The sequence below is a fragment of the Pomacea canaliculata genome, linkage group LG7 (genome assembly GCF_003073045.1).
Source record: "Pomacea canaliculata isolate SZHN2017 linkage group LG7, ASM307304v1, whole genome shotgun sequence".
NCBI classification, from domain to species: Eukaryota; Metazoa; Mollusca; class Gastropoda; order Architaenioglossa; family Ampullariidae; genus Pomacea; species Pomacea canaliculata.
In genome coordinates, this window is record NC_037596.1 from 21,128,314 (window position 1) to 21,141,157 (window position 12,844).

General features: G+C 38.1%; 1 protein-coding gene across 4 annotated transcripts; it reads left to right on the plus strand.

The window, feature by feature from the left end:
* Positions 1-2,910: 2,910 nt before the first annotated feature.
* LOC112568981 lies at positions 2,911-12,648 on the plus strand. 4 transcript variants are annotated; one of them, XM_025246596.1, is made up of 12 exons: positions 2,911-3,166; positions 4,170-4,278; positions 4,605-4,922; positions 5,552-5,682; positions 5,963-6,104; positions 6,989-7,231; positions 7,531-7,815; positions 8,477-8,656; positions 9,124-9,159; positions 9,878-10,018; positions 10,388-10,493; positions 10,799-12,648. In XM_025246596.1, exons 2-11 carry the CDS (start codon positions 4,203-4,205, stop codon positions 10,462-10,464), a joined length of 1,629 nt encoding a protein of 542 aa, XP_025102381.1. In that variant the 5' UTR covers positions 2,911-3,166; positions 4,170-4,202; the 3' UTR covers positions 10,465-10,493; positions 10,799-12,648. The 4 variants fall into 4 exon arrangements, with proteins under 4 accessions (XP_025102381.1, XP_025102383.1, XP_025102382.1 ...); XM_025246598.1 differs by having other exon boundaries at positions 5,969-6,104; XM_025246597.1 differs by having other exon boundaries at positions 2,913-3,166; positions 5,966-6,104.
* Positions 12,649-12,844: the final 196 nt, after the last annotated feature.

Here is a 12,844-nt window from a genome sequence, read left to right on the forward strand (position 1 = left end):
GCCCTTTCCTTTCATCTCCCTTTCCACTGTTCTTCTCCAAGTTTCCTTGGCGGCCTCGTTTCTCTTCGGCCGTCTGGAGTCCATCGTAGGGCGACTCTGGAGAGGTCTGCTGTCCTGCTGGCGGAGCACATGTCCAATCCATCGCCAACGCCTTCGTTGAACCTGCGTGTGATGGACTCGGTTTCAGTTCTTCGGTGGAGTTCTTCGTTGCTGATGGTATTTTGGCCAAAGATGTTAAGTATGCGCCTGAGGCATCTGTTTTGGAAGACGTCAAGCTTGTTACTGATGGTTTTTGGTCCTCTTCAGGATTCTGATCCGTAAAGGAGGGTGCTGATCACATTTGACTTGAAGATTCTCAGTTTGATCTTCTGGCTGATGTTTTTTGCCTTCCATGTGCTCCTGAGTGAGGCGAAGGCCTGGCTGGCTTTCGCCAGTCGGGCTCGAATCTCCACCTCCGCATCCCCGGTGTTTGACATTTTGGACCCAAGATAGGTGAAACTGTCAACTTCCTCAATCTCTTCTCCATTTAGTTGATGCCGTCTTGGACTCTGGCGTTCACTCTCATACTTTTCGTTTCTTTGTGCTGACCTTCAAGCCAAGGTTTTCCAGCTGTTTTCTGAGAAGGCCTTTGTTTTTTCATGCATGTCTTGGTGGCGGTGTGACAGCAGGCAATGTCATCAGCAAGTCCAAGTCTTCCAGCGTTGTTGTTGCTGTCATAGTCATGGTCCATCTGATCCCTCTCTCTCACTGTCGGTGGAAGTCTTCATGATCCAGTCCATGGCCAGGATGAAAAGGAACGGCGACAGAATGCACCCTGCTTCACCCGGTACTGACGTTGAAGGGGTCTGTGAGCTCCGTGTCACAGACAACCTGGGATTTGAAATCGCTGTACAGCATTGCAATGAACCTGAACAAGTTTTGCAGGGACTCCTAATGCCTCAGGATCTTCCATAAGGACTCGCGGTGGATGCTGTCAAAAGCCTTCTCCAGGTCGATGAAATTGATGTACAGCGGTGTTCCACTCGTTGCTCTGCTCCAGAATTTGTCGCAGAATGAAGATGTGTTCGGAGCAGGATCGCCCAGGACGAAATCCTGCTTGCTGTGGTCGGAGTCTTTCTCAAGAGTTGCCGTCAGTCTTGACAAAACAATCTTGCTGAAGACCTTGCTGGTGAGGGAAAGAAGTGTTATATCCCTCCAATTATTGCAGTCTCCAAGATCTCCTTTCTTGGGTAACTTGAAGATGAGCCCTGTCTTCCAAGCAACAGGGAGCTGCCCTGATTCCCAAACTTGCTTGAAGATTTCAGTCAGCTTGGGAGCTGTCACATTTATATCTGCTTTCAACATCTCTGCTGTTATTCCATCTGCCCCTGGTGCTTTGCCGCTCTTCATTGTCTTGACTGCTGCTGTCACTTCTTCCAGGCTTGGTGGGTCTGTGCAGATGTCAAGGTCTATAGCTGCTGGCTGGATGTCTGCAAGCTGAGGGGGATCTGGTCTGTTCAGAACCGACTCAAAATGTTCCTTCCAGCGCTGTAGTTTTCCTGCCTCTCCCTCGATGACATTACCGTTCACGTCTTTCACTGGCACATCACTGTTCTTAAACCCGTTGTTTAGCTGTTTGTTTATCTTGTACAGTGTCTTCAGGTCATTTTTTACCTGCTGCATTTTCTGCTTCATCTGCCAGTTTCTCTATGTGGTCTCTTTTGTCGGTTCTTGCCCATACTCTTTTACCTCTTTGTTTAGTTTTTGCATATCTTTGTCTGTGTTGTTCTTTCAGGCGTTCAGATCTGGTGCTGTTGATTCTTTGTTTGGCTGACTTTCTCTCTTCTATCTTCTTCCATGTCTCTTCTCTGATCCACTGTTCTTTCTTTTTCCGTTGGAAGCCCAGTATTTTCTCTCCTGATTCCTGTAAGACTCGATTGAAGTCGTCTAAGGTCATCTCTTGTTGGTCTCCTAGTGCTTGGAACCTGTTCTTTACTTCCATAGCAAAGGCCCTTTCGATGACTGGATTTTTCAGACAAGAAAATAAAATAATCTTAATCCAATTTGAGGAAATGAGATGTCTTTGGTAGAAAGTCAATTACTACTATATATACTTTTTGTGTGGATAACGATTTTAACGACTAAGGAGAATTTACGTAAATTTATCATGTCGTCAATAAAAAACTGATGAAATCATAAAAGATAAAGAAATAAACATGCGAGGGTCTTGTTTTATTGGTGACTATTTTACCTCGAATTTTACAGATAAATTGATTAATTGTTGCTTTTTATTATATGTTTACTATTTTGACTGAACGCAAAGAGTACCAAAAGCAAACAATCAATTAAATAAGGATACGATTTAAAGCTTACATAAAAAATATAACTATCAAAAAAGTTTCAACAAAATAGTAAAGATAGTTTAAAGCAACAGGTATTAAGTAACAGAAAGGAAAAATAATATTTTGTAATATAAAAAATAAAAAAAATAAAAAATCACATAAAAATACACACATATTTCATTCTTGCTTAGTTTTATTCGTTGAAGAAGAAAAGTTAGGAACAACAAAAATAAATTTTATTTAGACATCGAATGAAACTAAAGTAGTTAAAATTTAATAAACTCAGAAAAGCAGAAGACGATCGCTCATTTGGAATCTCTGAAATGCCAGGAAAGCTAATTATCCTACACCACGTGATCAGGTTGCAGCATCACTTTTACAACTCGCGGTCTGCAGCAGCATTCAAGCCTTTACTCAGCTGATGACGTAGAGAGTACGTTGCCATGGCGCCACTCGTTCACGTACCTGTACCTGAAGCCGTCTCTTGGGCGTCTTTACTTTTGTATTTGCAATCGGTGTCACACTCAGTTGTCACTGATACTGTAATTGTGTGACAATACAGTGGCAATGGACAGTCAGGACAGGTAAGTGACAGTCAATGACAGACAGGTGTCGCTGCAGTCAAGGCGTACAGGTGACGGGAAGGTCGAGACTCCAGTGACTTGCACGACACGTGACCTTACCTGGCACACAGCCGGCGACACGAGGTCCGGGTAGACACCCGATGTGACCACAAACAGGAAACATCTAGTTATTCAGTGAACCTCATACTGACAGGACCTGCAGCTCTGACAGTGGAGTTTGTCACCTGCGACATTCACACGTTAATCGTCTTCCTGGTCCAGGTAAGTAAACAGAAACTGTTTTCATGTTCTGTCTGTAGACTCGCGTTGTTGTGTTCTGGAAGGAGTTGGCACTGAGGTGTTTGTGTATTACTGAGGTGTTTACAAATCTCTACCAAACTGTTTTGCCTTTAAATGAAGTTGTGGTCCCCGACAGTCGTCCACAGTTGCTTTTGAATGTAGTTTGTAATAAAGTGTTCTAGTTCGTTTGTATTTCCTACCTGCGGTGGATCACTTGGCACTTCCGAGTGTAATTATTTTCTCTGTGATCGTTTCTTGCTAAACACTCTGTACTTGTGTGTTATGCTGTGATAGTAGCGTTGTCTTTTCTAGTATACACTGATTGAGTAAAATGTCTCTCCTCGCATTATAACTGAAGATCTATGCTGATAAAATATTTTTCTCTAATAAAATATAAAAACAAATAACTTTACACACATAGGAAAAACAAGTTAAGAAAACTTCAAAAAATTATTTCAGCTGTTAACGGTTTCAGATGATATTTCGTACACTGCTGACAGTTTTGTTTCATTTCATTGCTAACAAACAGAGCTTTGCAGAGGCAAGGGACATAGCCACACAGAAACAGAATAGGAGAAATATATTCTAGACAAAACTTTCAAGTGTAGCTCTCATTTGAAGCACACAAAGACTTCTGAACACATAAGCCAGCGTGTCCATCATAACAGTCAACGGGTAAACTTCCCTCTATGCTCTCTTCACTCTTTTACACAAAATACACCAAATTCTCTCAATGGGGAGGGAGGGTAGATGGATAATGCATGGTTGATTATTGTCTTGTCCTTGTCAATATAAACATTGTTATTACAATTTACTCGGTCTCTCTCGCATTTCCTACCTTGAGATACCTCTCTGTCTCTCTGAATTTCATTCCAGTCTTTGGGTTTGAAGGTAGGGGGCTGCTTGTATGCAATAAGAAACGGATCATATATATATTATTAGTGCTTATCTGTAATGCTACCTTATGGCTAACGAATACTTGCAGCGGCGCCTTGACCCCTGTACACCTGTGCTACGTATGGCGACAACAGGTGACACAGATAGCTTCCAGCTGAGCTTGCTTTTTCTACTGTGTGGCGTATGTGGAACACAAGGTTATAGTTTAAGTTTTACACTATGAAAAATATAGGAGTAAGGTAAGATTTAAAGCACGTGATTCAAGAACTAAAAAACAAAAAAACAAAGAAATTTCAGATACTAAAATAGAGAGAGAGATAAGGAGCATGTTGTGCATTTTTTTACAGCTATATAGCAGATACCAGAAAATACAAGAAATGGAAGGACAGAGATTCTTTGGGAATGACAGAAAAAGAAGTATGCGTGAACGATATCGGACAACTGTTGACACATTAGATTATGATGTCCTCAACTACTGTATGTATTAAAGAGTACCTCATTATCTCATGTGGTCTGTTTTAAGGAATCAGGATAATTAACTGTAACAACAACAAGGTAGAAATATTTGAAGACTCACCTGCTCCAGTCACGTGTGGAGACATCACCAGTACAGCCAGTGTGGTTTATTGGCGACGAGGAGATGGAGTCTACATCGGAGAGTGTAAAGCTGACGGTACCTGCACCAGTAACTTATACAACGACTACAGACTCAGCAGGTCACCGATGTCCACGGAGAGTCAGCTGACCCTTGTCCCTGATTACCGACGTCACGCGGGGGTCACGGTCACGTGTGAGGACAGAGCGACTGGCTCCACAGCCTCCTGTACTCTCGTCATCAGACGTAAGTCAATGTTCATCGTCTCACTGTCACTTTCTGTTTTTAAAGCAGGATTATAACGAAAAGTCAAGCAAGAAATTTACTACGCTGTGGTGATTACAAACACATTAATCTCTCCACATCCAACTGCACATTTGGGATCAAATGTAAGTTTATACTCAGCATGTATTAACAGGTTTAACACATTGAGACACTGATGAAGAATGTTGTGTCACATGTAACGACAGAGGGAGTCTCGTTGTTGTCATCTGTACTTTCGTTATTAGACAAGTCTTAAAATTGCATGTCAATGTCGCATCTTTAAACATATTTCCTGCTAAATTCAATTGCAACCAGCGACGTCAAGTTAATCTACAAGCAGAAGAAAATTTCCTGTAACCTTAATAGCATGACAAGGATTTTTCCCTAACACCATTCATCACTTAAAGAAAAAAAAAAACACAGGCCATTATTGTCTTCAAATCCATATTCCAATCCATATCTGCGCCCTCAACTGTATATTAAGCAAAACTAAAAGTCATTCCGTCAGAGAAACACGTGTTGTATTCCTGTAGTTGTGTCTGCATTTCACTGTGTATTTATCCTGGTTTAACTTATTTTTGTAGATGTGAATTATGATTCTTGTGATACAGGTCACTATGTGCTCAGTGAGTGTCACGTGACCACCAACCCTGTGGACTGGACTGTGTCAGGTTCATGTCGTGTACAACAAGCTTTCTCCTCTGATAACAACTACACCTGTACATGGACTAGGAACGATGGAGTAAGTTATTCTAGGATATAACTTCTATGGTTGAAAAATATTCTAATAATGACATTTATGAAGAAAATTTTCATGCATCGTTGACTAACGTCGATTTTATTAATTCTTATTCCTGTTCTTCTAAGTAAAACAGCAAAAAATGACATGATCATTATGACTTCTTTTCTTTGTCTGAACTATGCCAATAGCGAGTCTTTCATTTTAGTGCAGAATAAAACTTGTAGGTCTGGCACCCAATTTCTGACATTTATCAAAAGTCGTTATGGATGTATTTCTAAAGCAGCAGACATTTGGAGAGTTCGATGCCAGTCGTGAGCTGTGTTCGTTCATACAAGCTCTGCCACAAGCCGGGGGACTGTACACCTACAGCATTTCTGTGTCTCCTCCTGCTACTACAGCCTTTTCTCAGCAACTGACACTAGGTCTGAGTTTTTCTTATCACAGTTTTCGTTGTACGCTGTTAAAGGCAATTTGCTATATATATATACACACACAAACTCTACCCCTTTTACTATTGCTCGCATAGTCACAAATGCACACGCACTTAAAAACGAAGATTGGTACGTAATTCCTTTTTTATGTATCAACGTATTTTCTTATATACATATATGTTTATGTAGTCTTTTTTCTTTACAACATGTACTAAAGATACCAATAAGCCTGTCATGAAACATAAGTTGGAAGACAGGCTGGGCATCCTTTCTGAATTAAAAATTGTCGATGCAGACCACAAAAAAAACAAAACAAAACAAAACAAAAAACAAAACAAAACAGTTGGAAGATACTTGATACTTTAGATTACTCTTAAAATCGCTGTTTATTGCTTTCTGTGTTAAAAAGAAATGGATATATAGCATAAGAAATATAGCTTACGACCATATATTTTAAAGCAAACATTTTCTGGCTAACAAGAAGCATCATAAATTTTCGGTCTGTTAACCCCCTCCATATAAGCTGTACCCACCGATTCAAAAATAAAATCTCAGTTCTTTGTCTGTAATAACCCGCGCTGGTTTACAAGTCAAAAATATATACACATTTTATTTGTCAATGACCAGGTCAACCGTACCCAACCTGAAATCTGTATCGCAGGTATTTCATCTAGTTTTTCGCATGATGAGGGTGTGTGCTTCAGTTGTATTCGGCTTTTATTAAAACGTAAACAGTTTACATTTTGATATGGAGGTTATTCAAATATTAATTGCAATACAAAGAATTCGGAAAAAAACCACCAACAAGCAAAAGGATTTAAAGATAGAGAAAAAATTCCCTGGCTTAGTTTGTTCCTGAATGTGGTTGTGTACAGTAGGACCCGGTGACGTAACAACCACGTGTCCACACTGGGTGGTGAGAGGAGGAGACCTGTCCTGTACATGTCAGACGACAAACACCGCCAGTCCTCCAGCCACAGTGAGATGGGAGGGACGAGACAGTGAGAAGCTGGTGAAGACTAACGTACAGCGGGAGGACAACGGCACACAGTTCACGTGTCACGTGACATGGTCTGGGCGTGTCTACACCTCCATCACCTACACTCTGATAGTTGAATGTACATAACGTGTTTTTTTCTAAGTATTTTATGACTACTGCTACCGTTAATTTGATATAATAAAGAGATATTCGTCTTAATATTGTATTATACATGTGACTACTGATCACACATGATGTTATTGCTACCCACTACCTCTTTTCAATGAATTATTGATTTGTGTTAATATTAAGGTTCGCGTGTTTTTTTCTTAAGATAATATAATCCAAGCTGTAAAACATAATTCAAATCTTTTGTGTGATTAAAAAGTTTAATTTTTTTATATTTATTTTCTATTCTTTTGTTTATTTGTATTTTAGATGTGGAGGGCCCCAGTGATGTCGTCATTAGCGAAATCCATCTCCCGGGTAGCAACGGTTCCAACTTTGTGACTTTATTGTGTAGCACAACAGGTGCTGTGTACCCAGGTGTGACCTTTACCTGGAGTCCAGGTGTTTGTCAGAATGAAACTCACACCGCCAGGAGCAGCACGTGTACCGTTAGTCTGGACGCCAAGAATGACAGGAGAAGTGTGACGTGTACAGCTATAAATAGCATCGACAGCCGGATATCCGTCTCGACATCAGTGACACTGTGGATAAATGGTGAGATTACTGCTGTTTTTGTTTAATCTCACTTGAATTATTGGGAAAAAACAGATCAAATATACTCATTATTTGTATTTTGATATACTTTTATGGGGTCAATTAAGGTTAAGATTTAAATTTGATTTAATTTGTCATTTTTATTTTTAATCGTCGTCATCATGCTGAACCTTTACCAGGGACGTGAAATCGCCCACAGTGTGCCTTGTCAACCAATAAAGTTATATAAGATCTTAGCTCTAAATTATAAACTGATGTGTCAGCCTAAGAGTTACACACGAACGAAAAACAGCGAAGTCGGATACTTGTAGTGAGATTACAATAAGCAAAAGACTTAGTTACATAATAATTCTAAAGGCTAAACTAAAAATTTACGGGTTGATGAAAAATAGGCAGACAGTTTCCTGTTGTCTTGTTTGTTTGGTAAACTAACTAAACCTGCTATTTAACATATTCCACATACATTAAAAACGACTTGTTTGAATGACTACAGTACATAAAATTATTTTAGTTCAAATCTTTCATGCAGGCATTGGATTTGTACGCGATGACAACCACCAGTGTTTTTCAAACCCCGTTATTCTCGCTGAATACATTAAATACATTGATATCATGTCATCTAAGCAATAATTACATCTGATGTTTTACTTTCCCATCAAAGTGTCGGGGAATGTCAGTGTCGTATCCACAAAAGATTCCCTCTCACCAACATCAGACTCCCTCGCATCATCATCAGCTGTCATCGGAAGGATCATCGGCTCAGTTGTCGCTGTGTTTGTAATTGCGGTCATCGGCATTTTACTTGTTATTTTCATCAGACGACGAAGACGACACTCAGAGAGTGAGTAGTTTTCACATGACCTGACCATTAAGTACTTCACACCACATGACATGTTAACATTCTCCTCCGTGTGTTAGAATTAACGGGCAAACGTTTTTCTATCATTATTATAAAATATCGAATGTCTTAGATACAATACTGTCAGCAGTATTCGTCTCTAGTTTTATGTAATTTAAAATATCGGATAAAATCTCACTACATATTTTTATTCTATACTTATTGACAAATAATATATTTAGGGCAGACAGCATTTCATTCTCTATGCCTGTACCTGTTGTAGTTTCTTTCATAACTTCCCAAGTTTGATTGAACTAATCACACACACACACACATGTTGATTGAATGCAAACAGTATGCAGTAAGTATAAACAATAATTCTAAAAGGAGTTGCTTAACTTTAAATTGTTTAAGAAACATGTTTAATCTAACTGCATGATGTTTGTCTCCATTTTTTTCAATAACTCTAGAGGAAGCAGCTCAGTACGCGAGGGAAAGCCATGAGGGTGAGTTAACCACTGATATACATGACCAGGCTACAAGAAATTATCTGAGTATACTGTACACAATGAAAAGTTAAGTATTATGTGGGCATAAGTTGAATTTTATTTTTTGCTGAGACATTCACTACAGCGTGTCCTCATCAGGGCAAAAGCCATTGTTGTAGTCAGTGAAGATACACTGCTTTGACACACCTGTACACTCAGATTGCATACAAAAACTGACAATAATTACAAGTAAAAGTTATAAACTGAATACTAAAGGGAGGGACCAACAATACTAAAGATATTTTAGTTAAAATTATCCCCTTCTATGTACAATTTTTTAGGGTGTCAAAAAATGGGATCTCGCCGTCTTATCTTGAATGATGTCTATTAACATCAGTTCTAACGCTAACTGTTATGAGATAGTTTTTTATGAAGTAGGTATGTTCAACCCTGAAGTTTTCCTGGCTGTATGTTGTATGTTTCTTCTATTCATGGGTTTAATATTTAGCATTACTTCCTACATCTACAACATTCATATTTGCATTTAATAAAAGTAAAGTGAGTTTATCTTGTACAATTGTTGATAATGCAAAAACACTAATTTGTAGTACTGTCATTCTCAGTTATAGGAGCAAAAAAAAGTAATTAATTCAGAACTAATGTTATCAACAGTATTCACTTTGTTAAACATTTCACACATTTTATGCAAATTATTTTGTGTGTTGTGTGATTAAAGAACCAGGACTGTACGCGCATTTTACTCCTCCTGCTGATAACCATGGTTACGAAGATCTCATTGTGAGGAACACCACTGAGGACAGCGCTACTACACAGGTGTCAGCGGCCATCATGTATGAGAACACACAGAGACTCGCAGGTGAGTACAAGCTTCTTGTAAAACGACTTGGTTGGGGGATTGTACACCCTATATACGACAACACGGGTGGGAGTGTGAAAGTGCACAGAGAGCGACACACGCTAAGACCGATAAGAGATTGAGAGAGAGATGAACACTGGCTTCAGACAATGTTTTTTCCTCACCAGTTGACCTCATGTAACAGGGTCTGAGCAACCATTACTGAGAGTATTTTAGAAATATCCTATAAGACAATAGTTTACACATGTAATTACTTTTCGAACATTCAACAAAATAGGTGACACACGCTTTATTATGATCACTGTAAACTTATTCATTACATCCACCTTAGCCTTATATCATAGTCTGATAACATTTCCGTGTCTACAGACCAAACATACGACACACCGTGCCCTCCGTATGAAGACCATCAGTACACTGATCTTCAGGTGAAGACTACACAGTGAGTCAAGACCACAAGAAAGTGAGCGAAAAAGTGAGAAACAATTAAAGAACAAAATTTAAAACCTACATGAATATTTGTATAACATTTCTAAGACACACAGACAAAACTATTTATTTTGCGATAACAGTTAAGTATTTGGTAAGACAATAGTATACAAACTGTACAAGAAGCGCAAAGAAGTGTTTGGAAATTTCTTGTGATACATTTTTTTTTATTCTTTATCATAATCGTTGATTGGTTGCTGTGACGCGTTAACTAGTTTTCAAAGTGTAAAGCTTTAAAAAAACCATTTTCAGATATCTTATGATTTTGGAGTTTTCTTTCTTTTTTTCAAGGCTTGTCAAAGAAGGAAGAAATAGCCAGCATCATCTACATTATTGTTTAATGACACTGTCACAAACACTCTGAAAACAATGTTGTTCTCATGTGGACTTTTCATCTCTTTTTTATATTTACAAAAAAAAAAAAAATTTTTTTAAAATTGAGTTTCCCTTAATTTATTGCCGATTTATTGATTTAAGATATAAATGAATGTAAATGTTAAATTGAAGTCTTGTCACTGTCGTGGGGGCCTTAAGACCGAGCTGTACATATACAGCTGACACTGAATTATTTGTCGAGCGCACTTATTAGTTATGAGGCTAGCTCTTTCTCGTTGAGCACTGGGAATTATTTGTGTAATGTCTCGGCATGGTTTGTGTCAGTAAATCATTATGACTACTAAAATCATTAAAGTAGGAGAAACCTTCCTAGCAGTACTGAATGTCCAAAATGAGTACCATAGAAACTGCATCGGACAAAAAGGATTCACCCATTTAATTTAAGGATTTTCTGATCGATGTCATGTCTAAAAAAAATTAGATTGATGTTTTAATCACGAACTTATAAGCTATGATATTTCTTAATAGTAGACATAAGATTAACGTGGAAGAAGGTATGAGGATGGACAGAGATTTAACTATTTTTCCTCGTGTGTGTGTATATATATATATTGAATTTTATTTATTTTTATTGCATATAATGGTATTAAGATTACAAACGACTGTACCTGAGTGCAGGACTAGCTGAAAGAGGATACAATATTACATGTCTTGTCATTTAGAAGACTCACACAAGCCAGCGTGAACCGAAAACAAAAGTTACTGTAAAAATTTATTCACGTGACACATTCACAAATAACGAGTAGCACTATTTTGCAGTCCTTACCTATGATCTTGAATGTTAAACTTTCTAATCGAAAACAAAAAAGTAATAAGATGGCCAATAGTTTTTGCTGATTTAATATTTCTAAAAAAACCGTTGAACTAAACAAATGTCTATTGTTAAAACATCTACATTGATATAACCCTACATGTATTACATGCCATTGCCAGACTAACAATTTCTGTCCCTAATCAGCGATTTCCGATCCTGGCTGTCTTCTACTGTGTAAATGACTCACAGCCTGTGTGGTTGTCGGATACCCAACCAAGTGTCTAGTCAGACATGATCCCGTCTTCCTCATGTTACTATGACAACGAGAGCTATCCTAGTGTGTGGTGAGGGTATCTGGTGACAAAATCTGCTCACAACACTCGGGTGGATGTACACTCGCTCAAGCTGTGAATGTTCTGACTTGCTGAGTTTCAGGGTGGTGAGGGAAAACACAGTCTGTCAGATGCACGTTTGCAAGAAAATGTATGAGACTCACACACAAACACGTGACAAGCTCAGAAACATATAAAATCCGATTCCATGGATGCAGTCAGTTGAAGTATTACTATGGAATTAAAAGATAATTTAATATACAGAGAGAATTGGTGGCAATACTACAGAAAAGTATGTTTGAGCAAGTCTATTGAGAACAGCGCAGTAAATGTAAGTTTAAATTCGATTTATTAAAAATAGTCATTAGACCAGACATTATTTATTACGGGGCTTACACATAAACGACATAAGCATTTTAGATAGGACAAGAAAATAAAAGAATCTTAATCCAATTTGAGGAAATGAGATGTCAACTGCTACTATATTTTTTGTGGATAACATTTTCGCGACTAAGATAAGGAGTACTTACATAAATTTATCATGTTGAGTCGATAAAAATCTTCTGAAATCATAAAAGATACAAAAATAATCATGAAAGGGCCTTGTTTTATGCGAGACTATTTTAGCTCGATTTTTACAATAAAATTGATAAATTGCTGCTTTTTATTGTTTGTTTACTATTTTGACTGAACGCAAAGAGTACCAAAAGCAAACAATCAATTAAATAAGGGTACGATTTAAAGTTTACATAAAAACTATTAAAATGGGTTCAACAAAACATTAAAAATAGTTTAAAGCAACAGGTATTAAGTAACAGAAAGGAAAAATAATATTTCGCAATATAAAAAGATAAA

What these genes read in the sequence shown, in the direction of transcription:
- LOC112568981 (XM_025246596.1), top strand. Translation starts at nt 4,203, where the DNA reads ATGGCGACAACAGGTGACACAGATAGCTTCCAGCTGAGCTTGCTTTTT. An exon ending in CTACACTCTGATAGTTGAAT is followed by an intron (nt 7,232 to 7,530) that starts GTACATAACGTG and finishes TTTGTATTTTAG; the next exon opens with ATGTGGAGGGCCCCAGTGAT. An exon ending in CGCGAGGGAAAGCCATGAGG is followed by an intron (nt 9,160 to 9,877) that starts GTGAGTTAACCA and finishes GTGTGATTAAAG; the next exon opens with AACCAGGACTGTACGCGCAT.